The 27069-nt window shown below is 38.9% G+C and overlaps 1 protein-coding gene across 1 annotated transcript in view; it reads left to right on the top strand.

Annotated features, from left to right (window-relative positions):
- Positions 1 to 9162, top strand: part of GALK2 (galactokinase 2) — a 42725-nt gene extending 33563 nt beyond the window's left edge. Inside the window, exons 8-9 of the mRNA XM_014306519.2 lie at positions 3354 to 3555; positions 8682 to 9162. Of these exons, the coding sequence (XP_014161994.1) occupies positions 3354 to 3555; positions 8682 to 8889 (410 nt within the window). The 3' untranslated portion in view covers positions 8890 to 9162. The remainder of the gene's footprint in view (positions 1 to 3353; positions 3556 to 8681) is intronic.
- The last annotated feature ends 17907 nt before the right edge of the window (positions 9163 to 27069 follow it).

The following is a 27069-nucleotide window of genomic DNA, read 5'->3' as shown; positions in this document are numbered from 1 at the left end:
CAGAAATCCTCTGCAGGAGCAAAGCTCAGAGAACTTGGAAGTTGAAGTGGGAGAAACCAGGCCTTTATTATAGTTGAGTGGATTAGGAAAATATATTTACATTTTTGTCTAATTAATTATTTAATTGCATACATTATAGTAGCCTTAAGGATCCACATACTTTTAAGAATCTGACATTTGTTCCCTATAACTCTGCTTTTTGTGCTCTCCTTTGAGCACCACAGAAGGTGAGACCATATAACCCAGTTCTGTGCAATCCTAAAAGGGTTTCTTTGAGGGCTTCAGTTTTTCCTCTTTCAGAACACTCCAGCCTTGGCTCAGATATAAACTAATCAGGTGTGGGTCCTCTGGTTTTGTTTCTTTTAACTGTGACTGGCTTAGGAAATGAGTGAGTATGGCTTAGGAAATCAGCGGAGCCAATATACAAGCTCAGATGTAGCAAACGGATTCCAATATAGATGTGACTTTTAGAAATATCATCTGTACTCTATCTTCAGTTAGGTAGAGAGGGTTTGTTTGGACCACCCATCCAAACAGAAGAGACAGAAGAAGGTTTCTGTATTATCAGAGGCATTTGGTGTTGAAAGCTGAAAATGTGTGAATCATGTCATTATTTTAGAATAAGGCTTAGAGAGTACTGAGCTGTTTGCTATCCTGAAGATAATTTTACCTGAAAAGAAAACTGCCTGAGAAGAAAAGCAAGCTATAACAAAAATTTTTAAACACAAACATAATTTTTTGGAAATAAAATGCTGCCTATAACAGACCAACAGCTAATGCCAGGATCCCAGCCTTTAACTGGCACTCATTTGGTAAACGTCCTCAAAGGAGTCTGCAAATAACACACAGCCACTCTCTGCTGCCTGGAAGGACCCAGAGGAAGCTGTGTCAAGGTAGCAAATTCCCCCCTCCACCTAGAGGCTCTCACAGAGCCAGCACTGCCCATGACACAGCTCAGGTCCCCTGGCTCACAGCCAGAGCCAAGAGCCCATTGTGGTTGCCAATTCCTGACATGACGAGCACAACACAACCCCAGAGGTTTTAAGGTAATCTGGCCAGTAGAGCACTGCTCTACCAAAGGGTGGTCTCCGAATCAATCACAGCCTTTGGCAAGTCTGTGGCCTGACAATTGAAACCAGACATGTTTTCAGTTCATTCTTTGGGTTACTACTGTTCGATGGTGATTTACAAGAGAGTGTGAGCTATGGCAATCTCTCACGCAACTTTAGATATTCCCTAAACGAATGCACATTTAGAAATCTCCTTGCTCTAAAACAATGCCTCATAAGAAAAGAATATTTAAAGAGAAACCATCCTTAAAAATAGGCCAAGCTGCCTTTCTTCAGCATTCAAAATAGAGGCACCACTTTGCAAAACACAGTGCAACTAACTCCAGCAGCAACAAAATCAGAAACTAAAATATGCTCTTCCTGTGTGATACTCTCAAGTCCGTGGTTCTGGGGGGCACTCAATTTTCTCATTTCTGTCCTAGTTTGAAATGCTTTCAGAAGGCCTGTTCACAAGACAAACAGCACAGGGTTTCTCAGTAGTAGGCTGTATTGAATTACAAAATAAATAGGAGCAGAAGCAATATCAGCAGTAGCAGAACATTGCTATGTTAAATGTTTCTGTCTCATTTTAGACTAGTTCTGTCTCAGCACTATTTTCAGCATTTACAGTTGTGAAATACTCTGGAGGAAAAAAAAAGGCATTATAGAGGTGCTGATGAAGTTTTAGCTTGTAAGGATTGCTGCCTGGAGTGTTCAACACGAGAGACTTCATGCTGGACCTAATTTTATTTCCAGTCTTTCAAGGAAGATTTCTACATGTATCTGCAAATCTAGATTACTGAAAGTGTCAGAAGTGGTTCCAGAACTTGGCAGTCTCCGCAGAACAGCCAAGTAGGAACTCTGTGGGACTGGGTCAGACAACAAGTTCTATTTTAAATACAGGGCTGGTCTTGCTTCTCCTTTTACCTCTATTTGAGGGTTTTATCAGCCATTTTAGAAAGCAAGAGAGACCTGGAGTTGAATTGAGAGAGAAACTTCACTCTAAAGGAGAATTTACATGCAGAAAAAAAGAAGATGAAGGATGTTCTGAAGTGCTCTAGCAAGGCTTTGCTGTGCTAAAATAAGGAAACAGTGCAGTAGGTGCTCCATATAGAGGTTGAAGTCCATTAATATTTACCACCCAAACAGCTCACACAAACCAATTTAGTCATAAATTAAATTATGTCATGCATGCTTCTGGTGAACAATACTTCCTAAATAGTAGCCATGGTATTAAAGCAAACAGAACTATATTGGGAGAGGAAAACAATGGACTACAGCACGAGCTTGGGAACAGCAGATCAATTCTCAAATATTAGTTGCAAACCAAACCTTCCTGTAAATATGGGTGGCTTGTGGTATCTTTAACCACAGCCATCTCCTTCCTTTTTGTGCCCCATTATTCAGGCTTGGTGGAGGTCTCTACGCTGATGGCCACACAGGTTTGGACACCCCCCTGACCCTTCCAGCAGAACTGCTTTTTCATGGCAGAATAGAAAAAATTTATCCAAAATCCTTGCACTAGTCTTTGATCTTAGTAGGTCAGTACTAACCTGTCTGGGCTTGGCATCTCTTCACATCCACACAGGCGGCACTAACACTTTGGCAAGTAACCTGTACCAAAAATGAACCCTGAAAACCAAAGTGAGAACCCCTGTTCTCTTCACGGTACCTTTAGTCCAGTATTAATTACAGTCACAGTGAGCCTGCATTGTTGAGAAAAGAAAAAAAAAAAGAAAGAAAAAATTGGGTGGTGTTTTTTGTGGTTTGGTGGTTGTTTTTTTCCAAGTAAAGGTCCATCTGCACAGTTCCACAGTTGCTGCAGATTTGGCCTGGAGCAGCCACACACAAGGCCCTGGGCCAGCAGGTGCTGGCTGACAGCTGCCTACAGGGCACTGGGGACCCTCGAGGTGTTCTGCTGCTATTCTGCCTCTGTTCTGCTGCTATTTGAAAAGCTGAAAGCTTTAGATTAATGCCCTAATGCTGTCACTGCCAACCCTTAAGCTTCTGCCTTGCCTCTGCAAAGTAAGAGGAGAGACTGAGCCTGTTCAGTGGCACAGGAAATAACCAGAGCATGTGCATGAAGCTGTCAAAATGAAAAAAGATGTGTACATTGCATTTTGAAAACCTCTAAATTTTATGTCTTATTAGGGCTTTTAAAGAAGATGTAGGAGAACTTTTGCAGAAGATTTTCAGCCTAGAGAGTTCTTATATAAAGGATAAATTGCTAAAAAACCACAATTCTGTTATGTTTTTGTATGTTGCTTTTGTAGTAAATAATAATGCAATTTTCTTTTTGTGTAGTTTCCACCTTTAAGTTATACCAGCGTGCAAAGCACGTGTACAGTGAGGCTGCCAGAGTGCTGGAATTCCAGAAGATTTGCAGTGAAGCACCTGCCAATGCACTCCAGCTGCTGGGAGAATTAATGAAGCAGAGCCATATCAGCTGCAGGGAGATGTATGAGTGCAGCTGTCCTGAACTGGACCGCCTGGTCGACATCTGCCTGTAAGTTCTGACCACAAGGAAGAGTAATCGCCTGTGGAGAATACGGTCGAATTGAGGAGAAAACAGCACATCCTTGGCTATTGCAATCTTAAAATGAAAGTATTCTTGTCTCTTCTTACAAAATTAATCTCCTGCAGGGACATTACACGGTCAATTGTTTCCCTGCTGACATCTGTGTAATGCTTTCAGATGAAAGCTACGGTTTATGGCTTTATTACAGATTTTGCTTTTGGACTGACTCATCGTCACAAGTGTTACGTTAGACTGTTGGCTACTCTTTTTTAAGTTGCCAAAGAAGTCATAAGTAGTTTTCTTAAAACATCATCTTACTTGTTCTATCTGAACTGCTACTTTTTCTCTGTTTCTTAGAATTATAGCGCCATAGAATGATTTGGGTCAGAAGGGACCTTAAAGATCATCGTGTTCCAGCTCCCCTGCCATGGGCAGGGACACCTTGCACCAGACCAGGCTGCTTAGAGCCCCATTCAAACTGGCCTTGAAGACTTCCAGGGATGGGGCATCCACAGTTTCTCTGGGCAACCTATTCCAGTGCCTCACAACTCTCATATGAAAGAATTTCTTTCCAATAGCTAATCTAAATCTACCTTTCTCATGTTTCTTAATCATTTCAGTACTGCTGCCACAGGAGTTCCAGGGCATAAATGAGCTGTTCTACAATCTTAGGTTGTCTTGGAATTATAATGAAACGTAGTGAAATGCCATTTACATTTTTTCAATTAAAAAATAAGTTGTCCAGGGTATCAGATAGGTTGGACAGCATTTCACTGTTTAAGAAATAAGTGTGCTGTTACAGGGGTTGACACTGCTTCTCTCTGTGCATCATTCCATTATACACAGAGTTACCTGTGCCACATTTCAGTAAACACAGAGTTACCTGTGCCATGTTCCAGCAAACACAGAGGTACCTGTGCTACATTTCAGTAAACACAGAGTTACCTGTGCCATGTTCCAGTAAAGCAGCGAGCATGGCAGTGACAGCCTCTGACAGCAGGAAGCTCAGCACAGGAATGGAAATTGTGTCCCCCATTTGTGCTGAGCTCTGTGCTTCCATGGTGACACAGCTCCAGCCAGCTCAGGCAGGGGCACAGCCACAGCACCAAAAGGAAAGCAGCAGTTGGAATTTTTTCTAAATTAAATTAAAATTCATAGCAGCATTTCAGTTCCAGGGAGCAAAATATAAATAGTAAAGGAAAAAGTGATGTGTGTGCCCATGTTACATCAGATTTCTGATTTACCAGCAGAAGAGCCCACAGTATATGATGGCAGAGCTAAGTACCACAGTCATTCACATGGAATGATTTCAAATTTATATATTAAAATTATTTCATCTAGGTTTTTTTTATTGTATTCTTTGCACAGAAAAAAGTAAATTGTTTGTTCATTATTCTTTGCAGTCTTGTCCCACCAAGAATATTTCCTAAGAAATGCATCTTCCTTCTCTTGAAGTTTAGTATTAAATCTTTTTCTGATTCAGTAATTAGATTTCTAAAAGTGTATAGCTCTTCTGGATGAATGCAGCTTAAGCCACCATCTAATTTTTGGAAAAAAAAGTCTTAACTTTTCTTAAGTTGTACATTAAAAAACCTAAAGAACATAAAATCACTAGTCACTCCAGGAAGACTTGGCTGATGTGATTATAGAAATGGTCAGGAACTACATAAATTACATTCTTTACTCACGATGATATACAGCCGCCCTGTAACTTTCAAAAGCTTTTCCAAAAATACATTCCACAGAATTGCCTGAGTGTACTGCTGCTCTCTCCTTACAAGGTTTAAACTGTGAAGAATAATCTGCATATCCAGATGTTTTCTCTTTTGCCTAGATCTTTATGTTTTACTGTATAACCTTTGCCAAGAAAGAAAGGGATCCATACTTGCTGTGGTTTGTAGTGCTGAAAACTGTAACCACGAGTTGGTCAGTTGTTTTTTTCATTCTGCAAAGATTCAAGACTTGTGCTTTCTCTAACCCTCCTCATGCTCTTAGTAGCTGGTTTACCTGTTAGTCTTCTAAAGCAGGTAACACAGCAGATTACTAAACAGTTAAGGGACAAAAAATCTGATGTGAGTTCCTGAGTAAGTTAGGTACTCTTGAAAATCTCTCAGTCCTTACTGTTGCACATAACTTACTTTCATTTTCTTATTCTCCATCTTTTGGTGCTCTAAATCCTGATAATTTTTTTGTTCCCAGCCATGCCTCTTACATGACAGACAGATGAATCCTCTCTGACCACTTTTAAAAGATACAGATTGTACATTACATCCAGGTACATTATGATAGCCAACACAATTCTGCATTTTATCACAACTCTTACCATTTCCACTGATGATTTTCTTAAAGCAGCAGAGCCTGCAGTCATGGCATAATTTGAAATTTCAACAAAGCCAGAAACAATTAAAGATGGTATCCAAATGCAAACTAAATTACAAAGCAGAATAAGCACAATCCTCTCCATTTATATATTTAAATCTTACCATGTTAACTCCATGCCTTCTGAAAAGCTACATCATAATTTTAAGTATTTCAAATTAGCAATATTGCTCTGGGGTTTTTTTACCTCTTAAAAGCATAGTTATTTTTAAAATGGACTACTACCATGTCTTGCCTAATGTTTCCATATGGGATTTCCATTTTTACTCCCTCCTTTTATTCTTTTATTCTTCTATTCTTCTTTCTTTGCTGCAGTACTCATATTTTTACTCATTTACACCCCCATAAGCTAATTCTCTTTGTGTCCAGTGAAGACTGGAACAAGATACACAAACATTTCCAGAAGCAAAGACCAGAACCTGGGACTGGGAGCTGAGTGCTCCAGCCCCGTGATCCGGCTCGCTGCCTTCCCTGGCCCCGTGCTGCAGCACAGCCCAGCCACACACGGGGCCTTTCCCACATGGAACCCACAGCTCCCACTGCGTGGGGCAGCTCCCCATCCACAGCATTGTCTGCTCAGACTCCTCTCCAAAAACATCCCAGTGCACAAGAGAAGTGTCTGGCCAGGAATCCCACTTTACCAGAAGGGTCCAGCTTAGTACTGAACTGATTAAAACTTTAATGAGACAGTTTCAGACCTGTTCCAAAGAGAACTTCCTTGTGTTTGATCTAGGAACTCCCAGACACCACATCTCCTGCAGACATATAATTAGGTGCTCCCTCCTGGATCCATGTAGTACCAGGTTTTCAGGTACCTGGTTTTCAGATGGTGCAGCACTGCCCATCAGGTTCCTCAGCAGTCCCAGGTGGCTGCTATCACCACATTTGACACTGTTAAGCCACACAATTTTGAAACACAGTGACTTCAGCTCTGCAACAGGCATATTTTCTGTCTACTTTATGCTTTATTTCTACTAAGTATTTGAAAATGACTCAGTAAAAATGAGGCATGAGCATGACCACAGAGAATTATGAAATCAATAAAAGGTTCAGAACAATTCTGAAAGGATTTCGGTTGCCTACCAAAATAAAAGCCAGACACCCTCTGAAATACGAAGTTCTGTCTGAGGTAACAGACAAAATGAGTACAGACAATTGATTTAACAGACTCTGAAAAGTGGATTGGGCCTTATAAAGTCAATGGGAATATCCTTACTGATTGCAACTGGTACTGGATTGGATCCTGCTCATTTTAGGAGGTTGCTCCATGGACTAGAAACTACCAAAATTGCATCAGAGAATGAGTGGCTTACAGGAATAACAATAAGTAAAGTAAAACACCAACAGGAAATGCAGAATGAACATAAAATCGAGTCAATATGAAGGGTGGCACCACACAGACACACTGAAGAAAGTGTTTCTGTTCTAGAAGAGATGTGTGTTTAGAATCAAACACATATGCAAGTACTTGCTTGAAATATGACCTAAACCTCTACTAACCCAGCACTACACCAGATTCATTTAACATAAAATGCACACATGAAGAATTACAACAGCCCACTCCAAATGAGCTGTCATTTTCTAATGCTATTCACATGATATTGTCTCTCCCTCTAACATATTCTAGGGCTGGTGAATCTCTCTATGCATGGCTATTGGAAACACATCAAAAGTATTTGTTTGTAAATCAGATTAGATCTCCCACAAGAATAAGATTTCAGATGAGTTTTCTAAATCTGACTGGTTCTGCTCTTATTAGGTTAGAAAAGCCCCAGAGTAACTCATTACATGGTCTTTTCCTGCTTTTTCCAAGTAAAGATCAGGAACACAGGTAAGCAAACTATTAAAAACAATTCTAAATTCTAATGAGATGGCATCTGACTCTTGCAGTGTAACGACATGGGATTTGCTCTAGGACATTTCTAGCAGGCCAGTGTCTTGAGGCTGGGAATGGTTTATATTTTGCATGTCATTTATTTGTCATTGTTCTTCCTGTTCACACTCCTCATTAAGAGCATTTTTTTCTTTTGGGACTACATTCATACTTTACCTCTACTGCTGTCAGTCTTAAGTTCTTGAGGTTCCTCTAAAGAGAGATACTCAACTATGTCCATTCAGCATAAACACAAGTTTATGTGAGTTTATTTATACAGAGTGCAGTGACTCTAGGCCTTTTCGAGAGTCTCCGAACTCTCCTTTTCTTGACTGGCATGCTCAGCAGTCATGCAGAAGCCTGTGAATCTTCAGCATGGTTTAGATCTGTCCTGGAAGAATAGAGCTATTTGTCTTAGCCACATTAGAAAATGGCTTGCATGCCTACATCCTGTGCAATTAGTTTATGAACCCTCTTTTGTTATTTTTGTCATGTATTTCTGTTTTCACTTCTGAGGTCTTATGAATGTTGCTAACACAATTCCTTTCTTCTCCTGCTTTCTTCATCTCAGCTGTGCTGTGATCCTAAAAACAGCTGATGCTGAAGCTTTAGAAAACAGGGGGACTTTTGGAGCTGACAGAAATTACTATATTGCAGTTTAAGGCATCAGCACTTTTCTTTGGTCCAAAAGGGTAACTGCAAATTGCTGTAGTGTTACATACAAGGAAGTGAACATCAGAAAAGTCTGATGACATGGGAATACTCAAAACACATCTGAGTTTTCTATAAAAATTTAATATATGACAAAGTACCTCTTTTTGGTTTATTTTACATGATTCTTTCCCCTGTTATTTTCTTTTAGGCAATTTGGGGCCATTGGGTCACGTCTGACTGGAGCTGGATGGGGTGGCTGCACTGTGTCAATGGTGCCTACTGACAAGCTGAACACTTTCTTAAAAAATGTAAAAAAAGCTTATTACCAAACGGATGGCCAAAGGTTAGCAGTGGAGAATAACAGTCTGTTTGCTACCAAACCTGGAAGAGGAGCTTTGGTTTTTGTTGAAGCCTAAAGAACGTAAAAATTTTAAAGAAACTATGTAGAGCATGTGGAACTGGCAGTACTTCCCATGCCACAGTACATGGATGCTTTTTTCTGGTTTGTATTGTAATGAGCAGTTGCTATTATCAAAATCTATTTCTGAAGAAGCAATTAAAAGAAAACTCTTTGATTATAAAAGTCTTTTTTCCCCTATATTAAATATATCTTTCAGTATAAATATTGATTTACTAAAACCTATTGACAGGGAAAACTGAAATTGAAATAAAGATGATGATTTGTTAGAGTGTCTGTCTCTTCTTTTCCCATTACTGTATTAGAAAGAGATGAGGTGTGCAATGAGCTGCCTCAGTGGAGGGAGGGTACCTTGCAGTGTTTGCAGGGCTGTTCAGTGCTTTTCCTCTTCACGTCCTGGACATTGTTTTGTTTGGAGTGTTCTGTAAATAAGGAAGATTAAACTGAAGCATTCAAAAAATTGGAAGGACCTTGCTAAACATTCGAAGTTGTCTCTTCTCCACAAGTAGGATAATTACTGTTGTAATTAATGATAATATTGGAGGAAGCCAAGTAAAGCATTAGGAATACATTATGTTGAGTAGGACTTTTCTCCTAGTGGTATTTCTTAGTATCTTTGTGAAGGTATGAAGGTTTCAACAAAAATGAATACTATTCTTGAATAGGATGTGACAACTTAAGTGAATGAGCAAATAATGAAGGAAATGGATTTTGAGTTATCCAAACAGCAAACTCTCATGCTTGAGTCCCAGCTGTGCATCTACATCATAGAACATTTTCATTTTATGCAAAAATTTTACAAAGGACTAAATATGATCTACTGACCATGTAAAAGAACAATTAAAATGTAGAAGGAATAATTAATGAGAGAATTTACTGAGTTGTACTAAGCAAAATAAGTTCTAGGTAGGACCAAGGGAAAATGTCATTGACATTACTGACAAATCGTGACCTTGCTAGCACTGTCTGCTCCTGCCATCTCCTATAACTGCTCTGGCAGTACAGACCCACAGTTCATAACCTGCCTCCTCAGCAGGAGAAATAGTTGTGATTGCAGAAAGGGCACTGTACATCAGGATCCCCCAAAGATGTCCTAACCCTGCTCCCAAGGGGAAAGTCAGGCTCCTGTGGCCTCTCTCTTGCACAAACTTCCACTTCTCTGCTCTCTCCAAAGAAAACCAAAGAGGAGATTTGGTTGTGTCACAGCCCTTGCAGCCATAAAACACACAGCAAGAGTTGGCCCTGGGCACGTTTTTGTGATGCTAAGCACAAGTTAATGTCCAGAAGTCTGCATCAAATTAGAGATCTCTCAGATTTTCTTTACATTACCCATGCTAATTCAGGCCAAACCCAAATTCTCAGAAGCTCCTCATTCTGTGAGAAGACTCTGCCAAATCTGAGCACAGCAGATGAACAACAGCCAATGCAAACTACCAGATCTTTTCAGGAACCTCAGAGGGGAATGTCATAGCAGATAGAGAAGAGCTCTTATTTCTGAAAACCAGGAAAAGTGGAACAGAGTGCTTGGGTCAAGTAAATCAAATACTCAAGAGGAAAAGGATGGGCTCTCGACACAAGGTGGGGAGATGAAAAGACGATTTGGAGGCAAGACAGTTACAAGGATGTATGTGAGAATAGGAAAGCAAGGGAGAGGGGAAACAGTTCTGAACAATTGGCAGAATTATAAAATGGGCTAATCTTAAACATTCCCTATTGCCATCTTGGAAATGTAATACCTTGTAGCCCATTTGTAATGCAGTAGATATACTGTGCAGTCAAATAAACCTGTAGGTATAGGACCCCCAAAAGAGGGTCCTATAAAAAAATCAGATAAGTATCTTCAACAATATGTAAGATAACCACTGATATTTTAAAGAAAATATTGCTATTCCTTTGTTATCAACTGCCTAACAAAATACAATCCTGAGCTTAACTTCAGTGAGTTCCTATTTATTATCCTGTCATAAAAATGGAGTAGAATGGAGTAAATACCAGTCCTTTCAGTAAGATATTTGCATAGAACTTTAGTTCAGCTGGGTTAATGGAAACAGTAATCAGCATATGAGCAGAATAAAAATATATTATGGGGTTTTTTTCTTCTTCTTTTTTAAGTTGAGCATGACACACAAAGTCACAGGATCTTCCCCACAACACAAAGGCTGCAATACATTTCAAAATTTTTCTGACAACGAATCTTATAAATTATATTCTTATAAACAAAGAAAAGGAAACCAGATATAAAAGGAAGACAGTATAAAAGAATAAAACCAAAAGTTCTAAACTTCTGATGAATCTCTTTCCCAGTAAAATTTAGACCTAATTTCCATGGAAAACCCTACAGAATTCAATTCATATAAAAAGGGCACTCAGGCATTTTTATTTACTGACTATATACAGAAAGTAAATGTTTCTTTTTAAACAAACCAAAAAATGTGTTTGGGGTTTTGTTTTGCTTGCTTTTTAAATCTTTAAAGGCATGTTTCTACATAATGGTAAAACTCCCCAATGATCAGAGCATGACAATGACAAGGGGCAAAGATATTAGAAGTATCTCTAACAATAAAGCAAGAAGATTTTGGTGAAAATGTCTAAGTCTAGAACAGTAGCTCATAAGCATATTGCCTAAGCAAGACTTTCCAGGTCTGTATTTTTAGTGGCTTTTCCTGACTACCTTTTAAAAATCTCTTCTATAGCTAGAGTAACACTGATTGGTAAATCAGATCATAGAATTGTTTAGGTTGGAGAAGACCTCTAAGACCATCAAGTCCAACCATTGAGCCAGCACTGACAAGTACACCACAAACCGTGTCCCCAAGTGCCACATCAACACATCTTTTAAATCCCTCCAGGGATCACCACCACTGCCCTGGGCAGGCTGTTTCAGCGCTTGACAATCCTTGCCATGAAGAACTTTTTCCAAATATCCAATCTAAACCTCCTCTGGTGGAACTGCTAATCAATGATGGAATGGCTCATTGAGCCCTTTCACCAGGTCTCTTCGTTCGCTTGGGTGGATCCATCCAGCCCCAGACACTTGTGAGTGTTGAAGTCAAGCGGCAGTGAAGTCACTGACAATCTCCCCTTGGATTACAGGTGCTTCATTCTGATCCCTGTCCTCTCCTCCAGCTCAGGGGGTTTGGTACCCAGAGAACAACTGCTCTTACTATTAATGCCTTCATTGCCTCAGTCCTTAAGTGCCTCAGGCGTTTCCTCATCCTTTGCCACTGTGTTACCCCCTGCACTCAATAAAGGTTAGCACAAGCTATGATTATCCATGGAGTGTAATTTTATCCAAGGCCTGACTGTAATTCATTCAATCGGGAGTTTAATCTTAGTGTGCAGTAAATGGGCTCTAAACATTTCCAAAAAGGATCTGGAATGGAGACACTGTTAGACATCTGGGTGCAGCATCATTGCCTGGTGCCATATTAATACCCTGTATTAGGGTAATCCCACTGACATGTATGTCTTCATCACTGCACTTGCTGACTGTGTCTTACACAGGAACATGCTCATCCTCTGAAATAGCATGAGAGCAATTTTACCATTCCCTCGACAGGAGGGGATCAGGACCGTGCATTTGACGTTTGCTGTCTTGGACACAGCACACACACAGACATATGGCAACCCAATATATAATAATTACTTACATAACATTTTCGGGAATATTGGTTTCTAGTTAATATGATCTGAATGCCAACTTTTATTTTAGCAACTGCTGAGTACTCAGTCAGTATAATCCTTCTGAAATTCCTCTCCAAGTCCATGTGTCTCTTTAATAACATCTTGATATGTTGGAGCAACTGCTGCACTACAGCTTCAGTCAAGTGAAAGATTTGTATTTTCAGCTAACTACAAAGCTTATTTGTGTGCTAAATCCCAACTAGATCTAGTTAAAGATACACAATGTTCACAACAGTATCCTGTTCTAAAAAACAATACCTTGCAAATTATAGCTGTTCTGGGCAGGACTGAAGTAGTGCTCCCTGATTCTTGTCATTATAAGGTTCATCAACAAAAAACTACCTCAATAAAAGAACTTATACTAAAAAGTACCAGTAGCATGAAAACTGGACTGCTAAGACAATGTAATGAAACCTGTGCTGTGAATCCTGCAGCACATTAAATTGAGATTGAAGGCTACGAATTGATAAGAGAGGTTAGTTCACAGTGCAGAAAGGACTACAGTAGGGAATGTAAAATTAACTGCAAATTGCTCACTGTGATACAGCCCTGTTTGACAGATTTTCCCAGTGCACAGAGAACTGGCAGAGGAAGCACTGCCAAGCAATGCTGCCGACACATCTGTCCTCCCTCAGCTCTGCAGTTCAGCCAGTTCTTTCATCAAATGCTCTTCTGAGATTCAATATCTCATAAAATAGAGACAAGAGATTAATTCTGGTATGGATCTTATGTCTCGTACTCTGCCCTGTGCTTTTGGACTTGTGTCACAAGTAATTGTGATTCTCTGAGACACGACAGACCACAGCCTCCCATGACAGCTGTCACTGTGCCCAGGGTGGGCAGTGCCAAGCCAGCTCCCCGTGCCCCAGACTGCAGCGCTGCCCTGCCTTGGACAGCTGGAGCTGCTGCACTGGCAACCGCTGCTTCTTGAGCATGTGGTTTCCTCTGGTCACCTACGATTGTCTGACCAGTGAAACCTGTGGGTGAAGGTTCTCTGGAGCTCCTGAAGCCTCGGCAGGTTTGGTCACTGATTTCAGCATAATGTGGATTTACCCAGCCCATACTCCCTGCAAACAGTTCAAGCAATACAATAACAAATAGTGAGGGTTTGCACATAGAGCTAACATGCCCAAATCTCTCAAGTAATTTAAGGCACTCAGATCAAATTCATCGCAGGTGTCAGACCTAGCAATGGAAAAACTGTAGACAAGGAAAACATGTTTAAGCTTCAGATGAGAAGACATTAAGGAGCTTTCAGAATTAATTGATCATTAAAATGCTTGAGATTGATTTCCAAAAGCAGCGCTTCCTGTAGAAGCAACAAACTGAGGAGGATTCATACAAAAGCACTGGGTATACTTATTGTATTTTAAGTCTAATGCATTTTGAGAACTGCTATCATCTTCTAAACCTTTTTTTTTTTTTGTTGGCCAAAATTACACATTAATATTAAAAGGAAAAAAAAATCTTCCCACTAAAGCACAACTTTTTGCACTTGGCACATGAGAATCAAATAAATCAATAAAGATTAGATGTACTTCAGACTGAAACACAACTAGTGCCCAAGCAGCTGTCTTCTTTCCAGCCAAGCTGTGTGTGATTTGGGGTGGGAATAAAAATATATTTTATCAGCCAATGATCAAGCCAGATATGTGGGGTTCTTTTTTAAAATACAAATTAATTTTTCAAGGGATATTGAAGCAGGTTTGTATGAAGCTCTTACAGCAATTCCTCAGGAATATCATTAAATACCTTATTTTTTGCCAAATTCCATATGGTGGAAGGTTTTATTCACGTTGTTCTACATTTTTTGGTTTCTTATCTGTCCCTCATGTGACAAATACATGCATTTATTTCTGTTGGCTGAGCAGTTTTGACATTGAGCAGGATTCTTTAATCGTGTTCTACTGATCAATTATCAACAGATTGAAATTGTTCTGATTAAATGCTGAAGCACTTTCTACTGATTTTCTCCCTGGGAACATTCTTTCCCGTCTCCTTCCTTCTCAGGCTTCGATCTAGAAGAGAATTCAGACAAGACCCTGCACTTGAGGGGAAAAAATTTAAAAATCAGAGCAACCCTTTTAAACATCTATAGCAGTTCCAAGAATAAGAAGTTTTTTATGAAGGGCTGAACTTAATTTTATTTAGGAACATAAAGCTCTAACTTTCATAGCTGAATTAAAAAGTCTAACCGAAACCAGAAGCTAAAATCAGAACCAAAAACATCTAGCAAGGATTTACAGAACTTCTGTCGGATTAAGTTGAAGCTCCACAGCTGAATCATGAACTTAGTCAGAGCCAAATACTATCTGTGAATGAAAAAATTTGGGGACAAAAGGTTAAAGGTCAAGGAAAAAATACCTATTGGGCTTTTTTTCAAGTTGGTTATGGCCAGATCTTGGCCCTACAAATATATCCAGTCAAATTCCTCTGCAATCTTTCCACAGCCAATCTCACTATGTCAGCAGCAAAACAGATGAGGAGCTTTGAATAGCCTTGATTTAAAAAATTATTTTGGTTTTTTTCATTTATTTTCAGAAGGCCATTTGAGAGAGTGAGTGAAGGCCTGGGCAGCTTTTGTTTCTGAAGATCTATAACCTGATGATGGCCAGCGGGGAGAGAGGGGTCACTGGCTGCGAATGATTTTCAATATTTCCTCTAGAGGGAATAGGATGGTTTCTGGGAGCTGCTTCAGGAGCTGGACCTACAGGCCTTTTGCTATTGTTACTGAAAACCTTCAAAATTTATTGTCCTGCCTAAAAGTCATAAAATGTTTAACTTTCTGGATTTTAAGATTGCAGTGGTATGCCTTCCTAAAGCTGATTTTTCATAAAACAAACTAAATGGTTAAATAAATAAAATTTTTTGGACAGAACAACACTGTCAAGATTTGTGGGATTTCTTAGTACCACCCTCAGCTATCAGCCCCTTGCACACAACTCCTCTGGGTGCCCTTTCTCCCTGCCTCAGCTGTGCTCATCCAGCAAGAACAACCAGCTTGGCTGCTCTGGGAGCGAGGGCACAGCCATGACAGGAAATGCACACCAGCCTCTAGAGCTGAGAGAGGGGCACAGAGGGCCTTGTAGGGCCCTCCCCATCCCAAGGAAAATGGCAGTGACTTCACAAGCTCTTTCTGGTGAGCCTAAAGGTTTTGGTTAGCAGAGTTTGAATCTCAACTATCTGCTTTAGCTCCACTAATGAGATTTATTTTATTTCTATGTAGGTGGTCTTTTATTTCTTAAATGCAATTAGCATACAGTTGTTGCCTGATGGTTTTATTTATTTTTGAAAGTGCCGACTACTAGACTTGCTTTCATAGTTCTCGCATTTCCAGAATTGTCTTTTGTGCTCCACAAGCCTATTTTCAGGAAATATTTTGTAAGAGGGATGATATTTTGAACTCTACTTTTAAGGCTGCAAAGTCTTCTGCTTTTTTCATTCCTTTGTCTGTTCATTAGGGGCCATGTTTAATTCCTAGATGTGTTTTTTGGAGTCAAGTTCATTTCCTTTGAAACATACCATGAAAACAAAACATTAAAAATACTTTCAGACTTTAGGCAAAGTTACATGTTTAGTTTATGAGATTCTATGCTATATAAGGTTTCAGGTGGGGCACTGAAATTCACACATTTGTCCCTTTCTAGGTCTTCTCTAAACATTTTCTGACATGTTCATTAGCTGCCTTTTGCTCATTACATGAATGCATAAAAAACTATCTGACCTGCTCAGCTTCAGCTGTACAATGAATCGAAAGTTTTAGGCTTTTATTCAAACTATGAAAAATTTCAACATTCCCATTTTTTGAGGATGACATAGATGAGTGCTATGTAGTGTTTCCAACTCCTGAGTTGTATTACAGTCTTGATTTTTGTGATTCATGAATTTATAATTAATACTCTCAAAAAAGAAAATGGAACATTTTTGAAAATCAACATCATGCATATTGCAAACTACAATAAACATGTCAGCAAAACTGGATATACTAACAGTTTATGGTGGCCAATTTGCTACTTTATTCTTTTTTATAAATGGACAAATTATGACTGCCCATTGTGGTCACATTAAAGGGAGAATGGTGTGGAAATTTCTGTTCTCAATAAACCCATAAAAAAGTGGACAGAACTTATTTTTAGACAGAATTGTGCTCATAATGTGAATAGTCACCTAAAATCTGCTGAGAAAAACATAATCAGTTTCACAAGAAGTCTAAAATTTTCTTTTTATCCCATTAGTCAGCCTAATAACAAGTTTTACAATTTGTCCTTGTGAAGTTCATAAAAACAATGACAAATATAAAAATGCCACACTGAAAGTTGAGAAAAAAAAAGTTTTCCACTCTTCTATATGATGTTGCGAAATGTGTTGAAGTCAGTGCAGTTAAAGTACCATAACACAAACTGACCTCTGAATTCACTGAATAAGGACTGGCCTGTTGTAACAGAAGCTGCTGAGGTTTTACAAGCGAGCTGAGGCATCCCTATGCTGAATATGCTGAAAAGCAGGGGCAAACTGGTTTTCCTCTAATGTCTTGAGTGCAAATTCTTCAATATACAGAAAACTGAAATGCTAACAATCCCTTGAGAAAAGGTTTCAGAGAAACTCAAGCAAGTCTTCATTAAATCCTCCAAAAACATTGTAATTAAAGAAGTTCTATGTGTGTTAGGGAAAGAATTTAATTAATTAGCAAATCTTTGCTTGTGAAACCTCTTTGTTTTAAGATAAAAAGAAAAAAGGGTTCTGAATATCTGTACCACACAACAGATATGTCCTTTCTACATTCACAAGGATGCATGCCAGATAGAAATACGTCCAAATTCAGAAAAGACTCTAAGCTTCCTCAAGATTTATAGATATTTGGATCCAAAGAGCAAAATTCAGGGCCATAATAGAACCAAGTCCATATATAAAGCTAGAATCCAGATATGAGAAGAGTTTCATTACATTCTGAGAGGTTTGATTTATGTTTCTCATTCAGCCTTATTCCCCAAAATCTAACAGAAATAAAGTAACCAAGCTGAAGTGCAGTCTCACTTCAGACATTTTAAATCATATGTCATTTTAAATCATATGTTAGGTTAAAGGATAACAAGATGAGGAACAATCAAACCTTTTTTCTGTATTTTTAAGTTTCTGTCTTTTAGGCAAACCACTTGCTGAGATTGTCTGCATTACTGTGGTCTGTCTCAGTCTAGAAAAGAGAAAACTGTCCCAGCTATTGTGGATCATAGCAGAAAAAGGAAACAAAATAAATGGGTGAGACTTGAGTAATGCATTCTTCTCCTCCCTGCCCCAGCTGGTTTAAACCACCTTGGCAAAAACTTCTGAAGAAAGGTTTTTAAACACAATACAGGTTGGCTGGGGAGTCCGAAAGGATATCTGTTTGTAAACTAGAAGACAATGACCCTTCAAGTGCAGTGGTATGACACAGCATTATCAGTATTGTGGGCATGGAGAAAGTAAGAGATAAAGGACCTTGGGCCACTGAACTCTGAGGAGCACAAGAGGTGCGTTCAACTCTGAGCCATACAAGAGGGCTGTAAAAATGGGAGAGATCTCAATAAAGGGTAGTATCAAACTGAGAAGACTACAGAAGGGACTAAGAAATTCTACAGTCATATTACAAAATATTTATACTGAGATTTTTTTTAACTAAGATTTTTGTTTTTTACCAGAATGAAGTACTGTACTACTTAATGGTGGTACCACTATATGAAGGGGTCAGAATTTCTGGCAAAGATTGATGGCAATGATCCAATATGCTACAGGAGACCATTCTCCACTTCAAGCAGAAAAACTGCAGACGACAATAGGCATGGAACATAAACACCTGCAAGCCTGAGTTATTTTAAAAATTAATGCTGACTTTTGTGTACAGCTATTTAAGAAGAATCAAGGCTTGTGATAAAGTTTTACCAAGAATTGAACTAGTGTATCACATTCTAAGCTGCAGTTTACTACAATCATGCCCTCACCTTAATCTAATTGATTATTATTTCTGGCAAAAGCATTTTCATTTTGTGAACACTGAAAGCATTAAAATATGTCAGAAAGGAGAACAGGAAAAAACCCCATGTAAAACATATTAAAAAAAACCCAGCACAAATACTAGTTATAAAAGGAAAACTCCAACATAAATGCAGCACTCTTCAAAGCCTCTGATGATTTAACCTACACAACAAACTTTAAGACGATGTTCGCCTCTGCCTTCTCTGCCTAGTTTTTTAAATATATCACACCTAATATTACTGCAACTGCCAGATCAGTAGAGTAAAGAAACACTTTGTCGCTGAGTTTTTCTTCAGTTACATGCATTGTTGGTTTTCCCCCATAATCCTCTGTATTCTGTTACGTTTTTATAACTATATAATTTATAGTTTATAAATATTGACAGAATCATGGATTTTGTTAGCATGTTACCCATGGTATGATCCTTCTAATATCAGAAGTATGTAAGGCAAACCTCTGTTTTGGCTTTGGATTCCTTTGGCACAGTATTTATATGTTCACAACATTCACTTATTTCTTCATCTGCCATATATTTCCTATCTTTAGATAGATTTTTGCAAATTGAATCTTCTTCTAACAAAAACATAAAAATCATACACAATATTTTCTTTGTACTTTAGGATGCACATCAGCCTTCCGGTGAACTGTTAATAGACAAAATTTCTCCTTAGTACATTTTCCACACTTTTTCTTCCCAGACAAAAGGCTATCCAAAGAGATTTCTCCACAGATAATCAATTGGTTAATGAAAAATCGTGCTAAGAAGGTTATGTGATCTACTAAAACACTAGCAATAAAATACAGATACTTAGATCTGTCTCAGATGTTTTTTAAAGACTGTGTCTGGACAGACTGGCATTAATAATCCTGGATTTCTGTGGTGGTAAAGAGGAGTATTTATCCAGTCTCACAAGGTGGATGTCTTTCTGTCTGTCTGTCCCCACCCCACCTGCCCATGAAGGGAAAATAACTGTAAAGCAGAGGTGTGTGCAAAGCCTTTCACTATCCTAAGCGGCTCTAGGAGAGCTGGAGAAGAACCTTTTTAAAAGAAACAAAGTGACAGGACAAGGGGTAATGGCTTGAAACTGAGGGCGGGCAGGTTTAGATTAGATAACAGGAATAAATTCTGTTCTGTGAGGGTAGTGAGGCACTGGCACAGGCTGCCCAGAGAGGTGGTGGATGCCCCATCCCAGAAGCGTTCAAGGCCAGGCTGGATGGGGCTTTGAGCAAGTGGGAGGTGTCCCTGGATGGATGGTTGGAACTGGATGACCTTTGGTTGCTTCCAACCCAAACTATTCTGTGACTGTGATGCGTCCTGTGCTCCACAAACAAACGTGGCACTTTGTGCAGTGCAAGCCTTATGCTTTAAAGCTTCCCCTGGGATTCTTTTTACAGTAACAAAGGAATAAAATTATCACTGCAACTATGGTATGCAAGAACAACATGCTGATAATTTTACGTAGATTTTCAGTACCCTCGTGTCCATTCAGAAAAAGTGTTAAAGAAAAGCAAAGTTGTTCACTTCTTGAAGGTCTTGAAAAAAGCAAGCAGGAGTTCTAACTCGCAGTTTTACAGTAAGTTGTCAGACATCCACAAAGACAAAGCCAGATCTTAAATAGGCAAATACATCTTAGCCACAGGTTATAAAGCAGACACAGATGTACAAAACTATCAAGACAGGAAAACAAAAGTTTGGAAGAACAGCGAGAAAAGCTTTACATTTTTGCATAACAGGAAATCCACTGAACAAAAAAGAATTACAAATAACCACTAACATGTCTCATTTGCCTTAAAGAAATACAAAAGCTCCTAAAATGAGAAATAACATCATTGAAAAAGAACCACAAAATGAAGAATTTTATTTCAAAAAATGTCTTTGAACACAGCAGCTCAGTGCACAGAGAAGATGATGGAGTTGAAGACAAAGAACTGCTAAAATAGAACTGAAATGAAAGCCAAGATGAAATAACCTCCTCAAGTTCTGATGCTGGCAGACAAACACCATTCAATAAAAGTTTTCCAGCAATGACAATTATCCCATAGGGCTTCAAAACAATTTATATACTCACAAGAAGAATACGTGTGAGAACAATGTTCCAGATTGCTGAAAATTAGCAAGAGGGGGAAGGAGGTACCAAGGCTTCCAAATCAGTTAACTTGAATTCTTAAAAAGATCTTAGAAAAGGCCTGAATTTCCTGATCCAGCCCAGGACTTTTTGAAACTCATAAGCATAGAAACTCTGTAGCTCCAAAATGAGAGTTTAGGAAAGAAAAGGGATAAAGCAATGTCCTGATTTAAACTGAATTATAATCTAACCTTACAATTTGGGGTTTGGAGACACACTATCTGGAATCTGTGTGCTCCACGAAAATCTCCCACTGCATGCAGAAGTGACATGCACAAAGCACACAGTTCCATGGGAAGGTGCAGCAGCAGGCAGGCAGACAAGGGCCTGAAAGGCTGTTCAACAGGAGGAACAAAAAGAGAAGTCAAAGGTGCAGGGCTCAGCTCAGGAGGAAACACCCTGGTACCAGAAACAATGAGAAGTCCCTTTGACAGGGTACTGAGGACAGAAGTTTTACTGCCTCTTAAAACCAGGAGTGATCTCAAATCCCTGTAGTGCTCTCCTGCTGTGCAGCAGTGCTGTCCCTAGAAAGAAGCAAGTGGACAGAATGGAACAGGACCAGTAACCAACAACATGAGGCTAAAGAAAAGCTACTGTCACCAAAGAGTGCCAGATGATCTGACAGGAACAAAATGAGAAAAGTAAGACAAAGAAGATGAACACTTTCTCCTCCTCCCTTGATCCTGAAAGAATCCCAGGGTACCAGGCTAAGAGAGAGAGAGGCAGAATCCAGCCCAGTTTGCCACTCTAGTGAGAAAAGCAGTGGAAAAGTCACATCTCAGAGCATAGCTGAGCCCTGCAGCCTGACAAGTCAGTAACAAGGTCTTTGTTGACAAGATTGGCATACAATTTGGACCCCTGAATATCTGTCACAGAGAGGAAGTAGTGCAAGATCACCACTGATATCCCTTTTTTCCTTTACTATAACCACCAAGCTCAGTGGTGCTGCCCTCAAAGCACCCTCAGAGACCACACTTAAATGCACCACATTTTCCAGATTGCTGGCTCTTTACCTGATAACATGATTCCAATTATGATTATTATGATTCCAATTGGATTTAAAGAAGGACCTACATGTCTGAAAGCTGACATTTTTCCAATTACATCATTTGACTTAATTAAAATACTGACTCTTCCCATGAATTTCTCATTTGTGTTATATATGAGCACTAGATACTCAAATCCTTGAGAAATTTAAACTTATCAAGATGGCCAGCATGTCAATGGGACTTAATTTATAACTGCTATGACCTCACCCAACAATCCTTATGTGCAATGCAAAAATAATAGCTCTGAGGTTTATTCCTCTTCTTGTGACATTCCTCCACAGTAGAAAAGTCCGGAAACCAATACAATAGACGAGTTTAAAAGGGCTAATAAGACTTAATTAAGACTAATCAGGACACGACAAATCCTGATTTTGATAAGCTTCTCATCAACAGCGTTAACATTCACTTACAGTACAGTGATGCACAGTTTAACTAAAGGGACAATATACCCTGAAAAACCTTTTTATTACTGACAGCAATACTTGGATTAGAATTAGCACAGCATGATTTTTAAATCCCAAATTGAGTCTGTAGAGAAGGCAGTTAAAAAAGGGTGAGTTTTTTTTATACTCACAAACTGAGCAAACTTGGTCTGGAAGTCATTAACAGATAATAAACATAACCTTCCCCCACTCACTCCCAAGATGCCATCTCTACAGTCACTTTTCAGCATACAGTTGTATTTTTACAACTTGTCATCCTACAGAGAAAAGCCTCAAAGGCTTTCATTTTATCCGATTTCTCCCTTACTGGTAAGGAATTAGTGCCATCTTTTCAACAGGACTCAGTTCCTAACAAGGAAAAAGAAGTGGAATGAAAGGAGAAGAAAAATTTGGTTTGCTTAGTGAAAAGGTTACAAAGTTCTCTTTAGGATGACAAAAGCCATTCTGAAAAGAAAGTAAAAAATTAAATCAGGTCAGCTTTCAAGTGAGCTGCAACAACTGCCTCACGCAGACACCTCATCCACACAGCCTATTATGGAACAGACTCAAGAGAACCAAAGCAGCCACTACTTCTCACAAGATCTTTTTTTACAAAGAAAAAAAAGTCTGTAAAAACAGCTTTAGAAATTTTAAACTACTCTTTCACAGGAAGTATCTGCACTCTTTTGGCATCCCAAACCAAATGGCTTCTTTAGCATGACAGCTGTGTAAATGAAATTGTAATCTGGTTTTCTGCATCACAACTGGCCATAGTCTACTGTCAGACTAGGCTTGGAGATGCACCTTTTTTAACTCCTTACTTTCCCAACAGAAAAATAATTAATTTGAAAACAGTAGTATTGATGGGCTAATTAAATAATTTACATAAATAGAATTAAACAAGTGTTAAAGGTTCTATAGATAAGAGCCTGTTTTACTACATTAAGATTCACAATCTTTTATTTTGTCATCAAAAAAAGCTGAAGAGCTTATCCTCCCTATGTAAGGGTAACTTACCTTTTCTCACTGTGTAAGGGACACAAAATTCTATGTGATGCAAACATTGCTGTAGGTCCCCAGTTTGTGGTGACTGGGAGTGGTGCTGGCCCAGCCTCATCCCCAGTGGGCACAGCTGTGAGCAGCAGGTGACAGCACTGACAGCAATGAGCCATGGAGTGCCCAGGGGCACTGACCAACCACACAGGGAACAGAGGGCACACAGGGCCAGTGCATGAACATGGGTGGGATGAAAGGTGTGGCTAAAGAACAAGGAGGACAGACACTTGAAGCCTTCTGATGTGGTAAGGTGTTCCTCTGTATGGCATGAAGCTTTCTGAAACTGTATGACGACACTCTGTGCATCGATGCCATCTCAACTTCATCATATGCTGCAACACATCGTATCACCTGTTTCTCCTATTTGAAATTATTTACAATGCAGCTCCTATGAGTCTTGGAGAAACATTGATTTCTTAAAAGAAGTAAGAACTATTTAATAAGAATATTAAAGGAAAAGATGTTCAGAACTGAAAGGAATAAGTGCAAGATAAGTAAATCACAAAGCATCAAACAGGGGCTGGGCATTCAAAATTTGATGTTCAAGAAGAGATCAATGATAGGAGGAATATTTTGCAACATAAGCAACATATCATTCTAACACAGTTCTAATGCAAAAGACAACTTGGTCAACCATCAGATACCAGCCAGTTCCTCTGAATATTCTCAAACCATTAAGAGAAAACAAAAAGAGAGAAAGATGGCTTTCTAAACAAGCCTACAGAGCCAAATCATGCAGGCTCTAAGTAAGAGTAGAACTAGATAATTTAAAAATCAATAAAATTTGCTATCAGTTCCTTCTTATTAAAATGTAGAATCTATAGATTATTAAGTCTGCTTATCAGCAGATGAGAAGACATTAAAAATAAAAATTAACAAATTGAGAGTTTGTATGACTAAATGTCACCAGACATCTTAATGCTGCATCTGCTTTACTCTACTTAAAATCTGACTTCTCTCAGCAGAACAAAAAATAAAAGATATCTGGATTGTTTCCTGTTACAACAGAAGAATACAAGAATAGCTGTACTCGGTCAAACCAAAGGTACACAGAGCGCAACATCCAATTTCCAGCTCTGACCAACAGCGGATGCCTAAGGAAGACTAAGAACATGGCAAGCACACAGTGATATTTCCACAGAAATCTCTCATGGCCACAAGCATTTTGTGGCTCAGGAACCAGAGGTAGTGATTTGACAGCTCTGTACAAGTCTCTTCAAACTACTTCAGTAATCCTTGGAACTTTTTAAAATTTAATATCTACAGATTCTTACAATCTACAGTGTCCTTTGGTGCCTAATAATACTGCATAAAGAGCCATTTTTCTTTTATTTTAATTTAATCTGATATTCTGGTAGTCTTGCCTGTTTGAAAATTAGGGAATAATCAGAGGACTTCTTGTAACATATAAGATACTGCTATAGACAGCTGAAGACTTTTGTATATTAAGATGTCTTGCAAACAAAAGCTTGCTGTTCTCTCATTACACATTCCTTTTCCTGATTTTGCTCATTTAATACTCCCAAACTAATAGAGAATAATTTCCATTTTGTGGAGTCAATATTTCTGAGTTCTTATACTATAAACAAAACTTTTATCAAACATTTTGATGTTAGATGACACTTTTCTGACAGATGATTTTACATCTTTTAGCCAGACAAAAATCATCCATTCCAGACAGGTCAGTGTGTTGCCTGGCATTCAGGTGCATTCAATCCACAATAACCCAATACCATTAGAGCGTTTTGTGCAAGCCAGCTACTGCAGTTTAATGTCTTCCTGCTGCTACCACTGCTGCCCAGACTTCTGCCTCCACAGACCCAATATTGTTGCTATCCACAGAATGATTTATTCTCCCCTCAATTACTTTGTTTCTTAGAAGCCCAATTTTACTGTACAGCACATAATAAGTAAAAAAACCACCTGGAGTTCAGTGATCACCTTGATCCTTGAAAAAAGAAATTCTGCCTGCCAGCAAGTATGGGAAATCTTTCAGACCAGGCTGCTTTAGGTATGCTTCATCTCAGTGGCACAGCTACTGCACTGCCCTCAATTCCAGAGTGCTTTCAGGAACAGGGTTCTTTAAGTCTGAAGTTTTCAGAGAGTACTGCAAATTATCTACTGCATATGAGCAAAACATACTCCTTATTTCATGATCAAATGTCTAAGCAGACACATATTAGTGGCTGCTGGTATTTTCACCAGAAATATCAGCAATAACTAGAGGTTATCAGCAATAACTTTGAATTGGCTGCTTTCAGTGAACAAGAAATTGGGAGCTCTTGTGCTTTCAACATTGTTACTTATACATCACCCTTAGGGTTATCTCCCACACACAGCTGGGAAATAGTACGGAAACTTGATCTACAGCTATATGACCTAACAAAATATGGCAGTAAGACTAAAAACTTGAAACAAATCTGACGCTATTAACTCAGACAGTGTCTTTGTTGACATCTTACCCACATCTTATCTCACCAATATCCTAATGTGTGGTGGGAAGGAATGAAATGTGCTCCTATCTGAATGACCTGAAAGCGTCTTGAGTGATGTTCGGTCTGGATCAGCTGCAGAGAAGACACGCAGGCCACCCAGACAGACCAGACCTTGTGACTGCCCTCCTGAAGATTTTGCCTCCTTTGCAGTGCAAGGTAATAATTGGATCAGAGCGTGGCTTTAACATCTGCTGCCGGTTGATATCTCTGACTGGCCTTTGCAGCTTCAATCTGAGATACATTTTGAATATTATTAATTTCCATGACCTAGTGTCAAAGTCTGATAGAGAAAGTGATCTGGTTGTGTTATCTTCCAGTATTTAATATCAGTTCTGGATAGAAACAGCTGGAAACAGTATCACTTTTGCTATAATAAATTTTCAGAGGAATTTGTTGAAAATATCTCATATGTACAAAGAGCTGATTTCAAAAACAGACTTATAAACTGAAGGTGTAGAGGAAAAGCCACATGAGCAAACTGCTCGAGATCAGTACCTGATCCTGCTGTGCAGGACATATCCAGAAGTAAATTCATACCTTAGAAAGTCATATGGAAGTCTAGGTACAATTTCACCCAAAGTTCTGAAGCAAAATTTTCTAATTAAAAGGAAGTTGAGTCAGATTATCTCATACTTGCTATTTATTTATCATTAAGCTGTGGATGGGTTCTGCAATATCTCTTCATGTGCAGCTGTCATTGATTTCAGTAGATGCTTAGCATGCAGAAACTTAGAATGAACTCTCAGTCTGCTCTAGTATCATGCACAAATTGTACTATATAAGCTTTTACTCTGCTGGGATTTTTCCAACTTAAATGAAAGCATTTAACTCTTAAAAATGTTTTTGATTTAAAAACCAGAGTACCTAGGCTGTCATTAGTTATTGCAGCATGCCATGAAATAACCACAAATGAAAGTAAGAAATGAGGAATTATTAACAACTGAAAGTGAGGCTTTATTTATAATTACCTAGTCAAAAAAGTATGACAATTTTGATGGGTCAAGTTCCCCTGCTCCTTTGATGAGATGAGGCAAATGAGCGTCGCATGCCTATCTAGGAAATTCCACCAGCACTGTGTGCACTGTCAGAGATTACACGGTGGATGAATGCTTCCAGAACCTCTCCAAGCAGCACTTGCATGCTGGCAGGAAAAAAAAAAGTCTCTCTTTGTTTTCAGCTTGGGAGGTACTAACAAAATATTTTAACCATACAGAGCAGCAATTTTAGGGTACAGAAATGGGCTAAGTCCAAATAAAGAATTTAGAAAATAAATTTGCTCTCTTATTGGCCATGAAGAAATCTATATAAAGTGCTTTGCACATTTTTGCATGAAAGAA

The sequence above is a fragment of the Geospiza fortis genome, unplaced genomic scaffold, assembly GCF_000277835.1.
Source record: "Geospiza fortis unplaced genomic scaffold, GeoFor_1.0 scaffold171, whole genome shotgun sequence".
NCBI classification, from domain to species: domain Eukaryota; kingdom Metazoa; phylum Chordata; class Aves; order Passeriformes; family Thraupidae; genus Geospiza; species Geospiza fortis.
The sequence above is the reverse complement of the archived record's forward strand: the minus strand, read 5'-3'. Positions and strand labels throughout refer to the sequence as shown.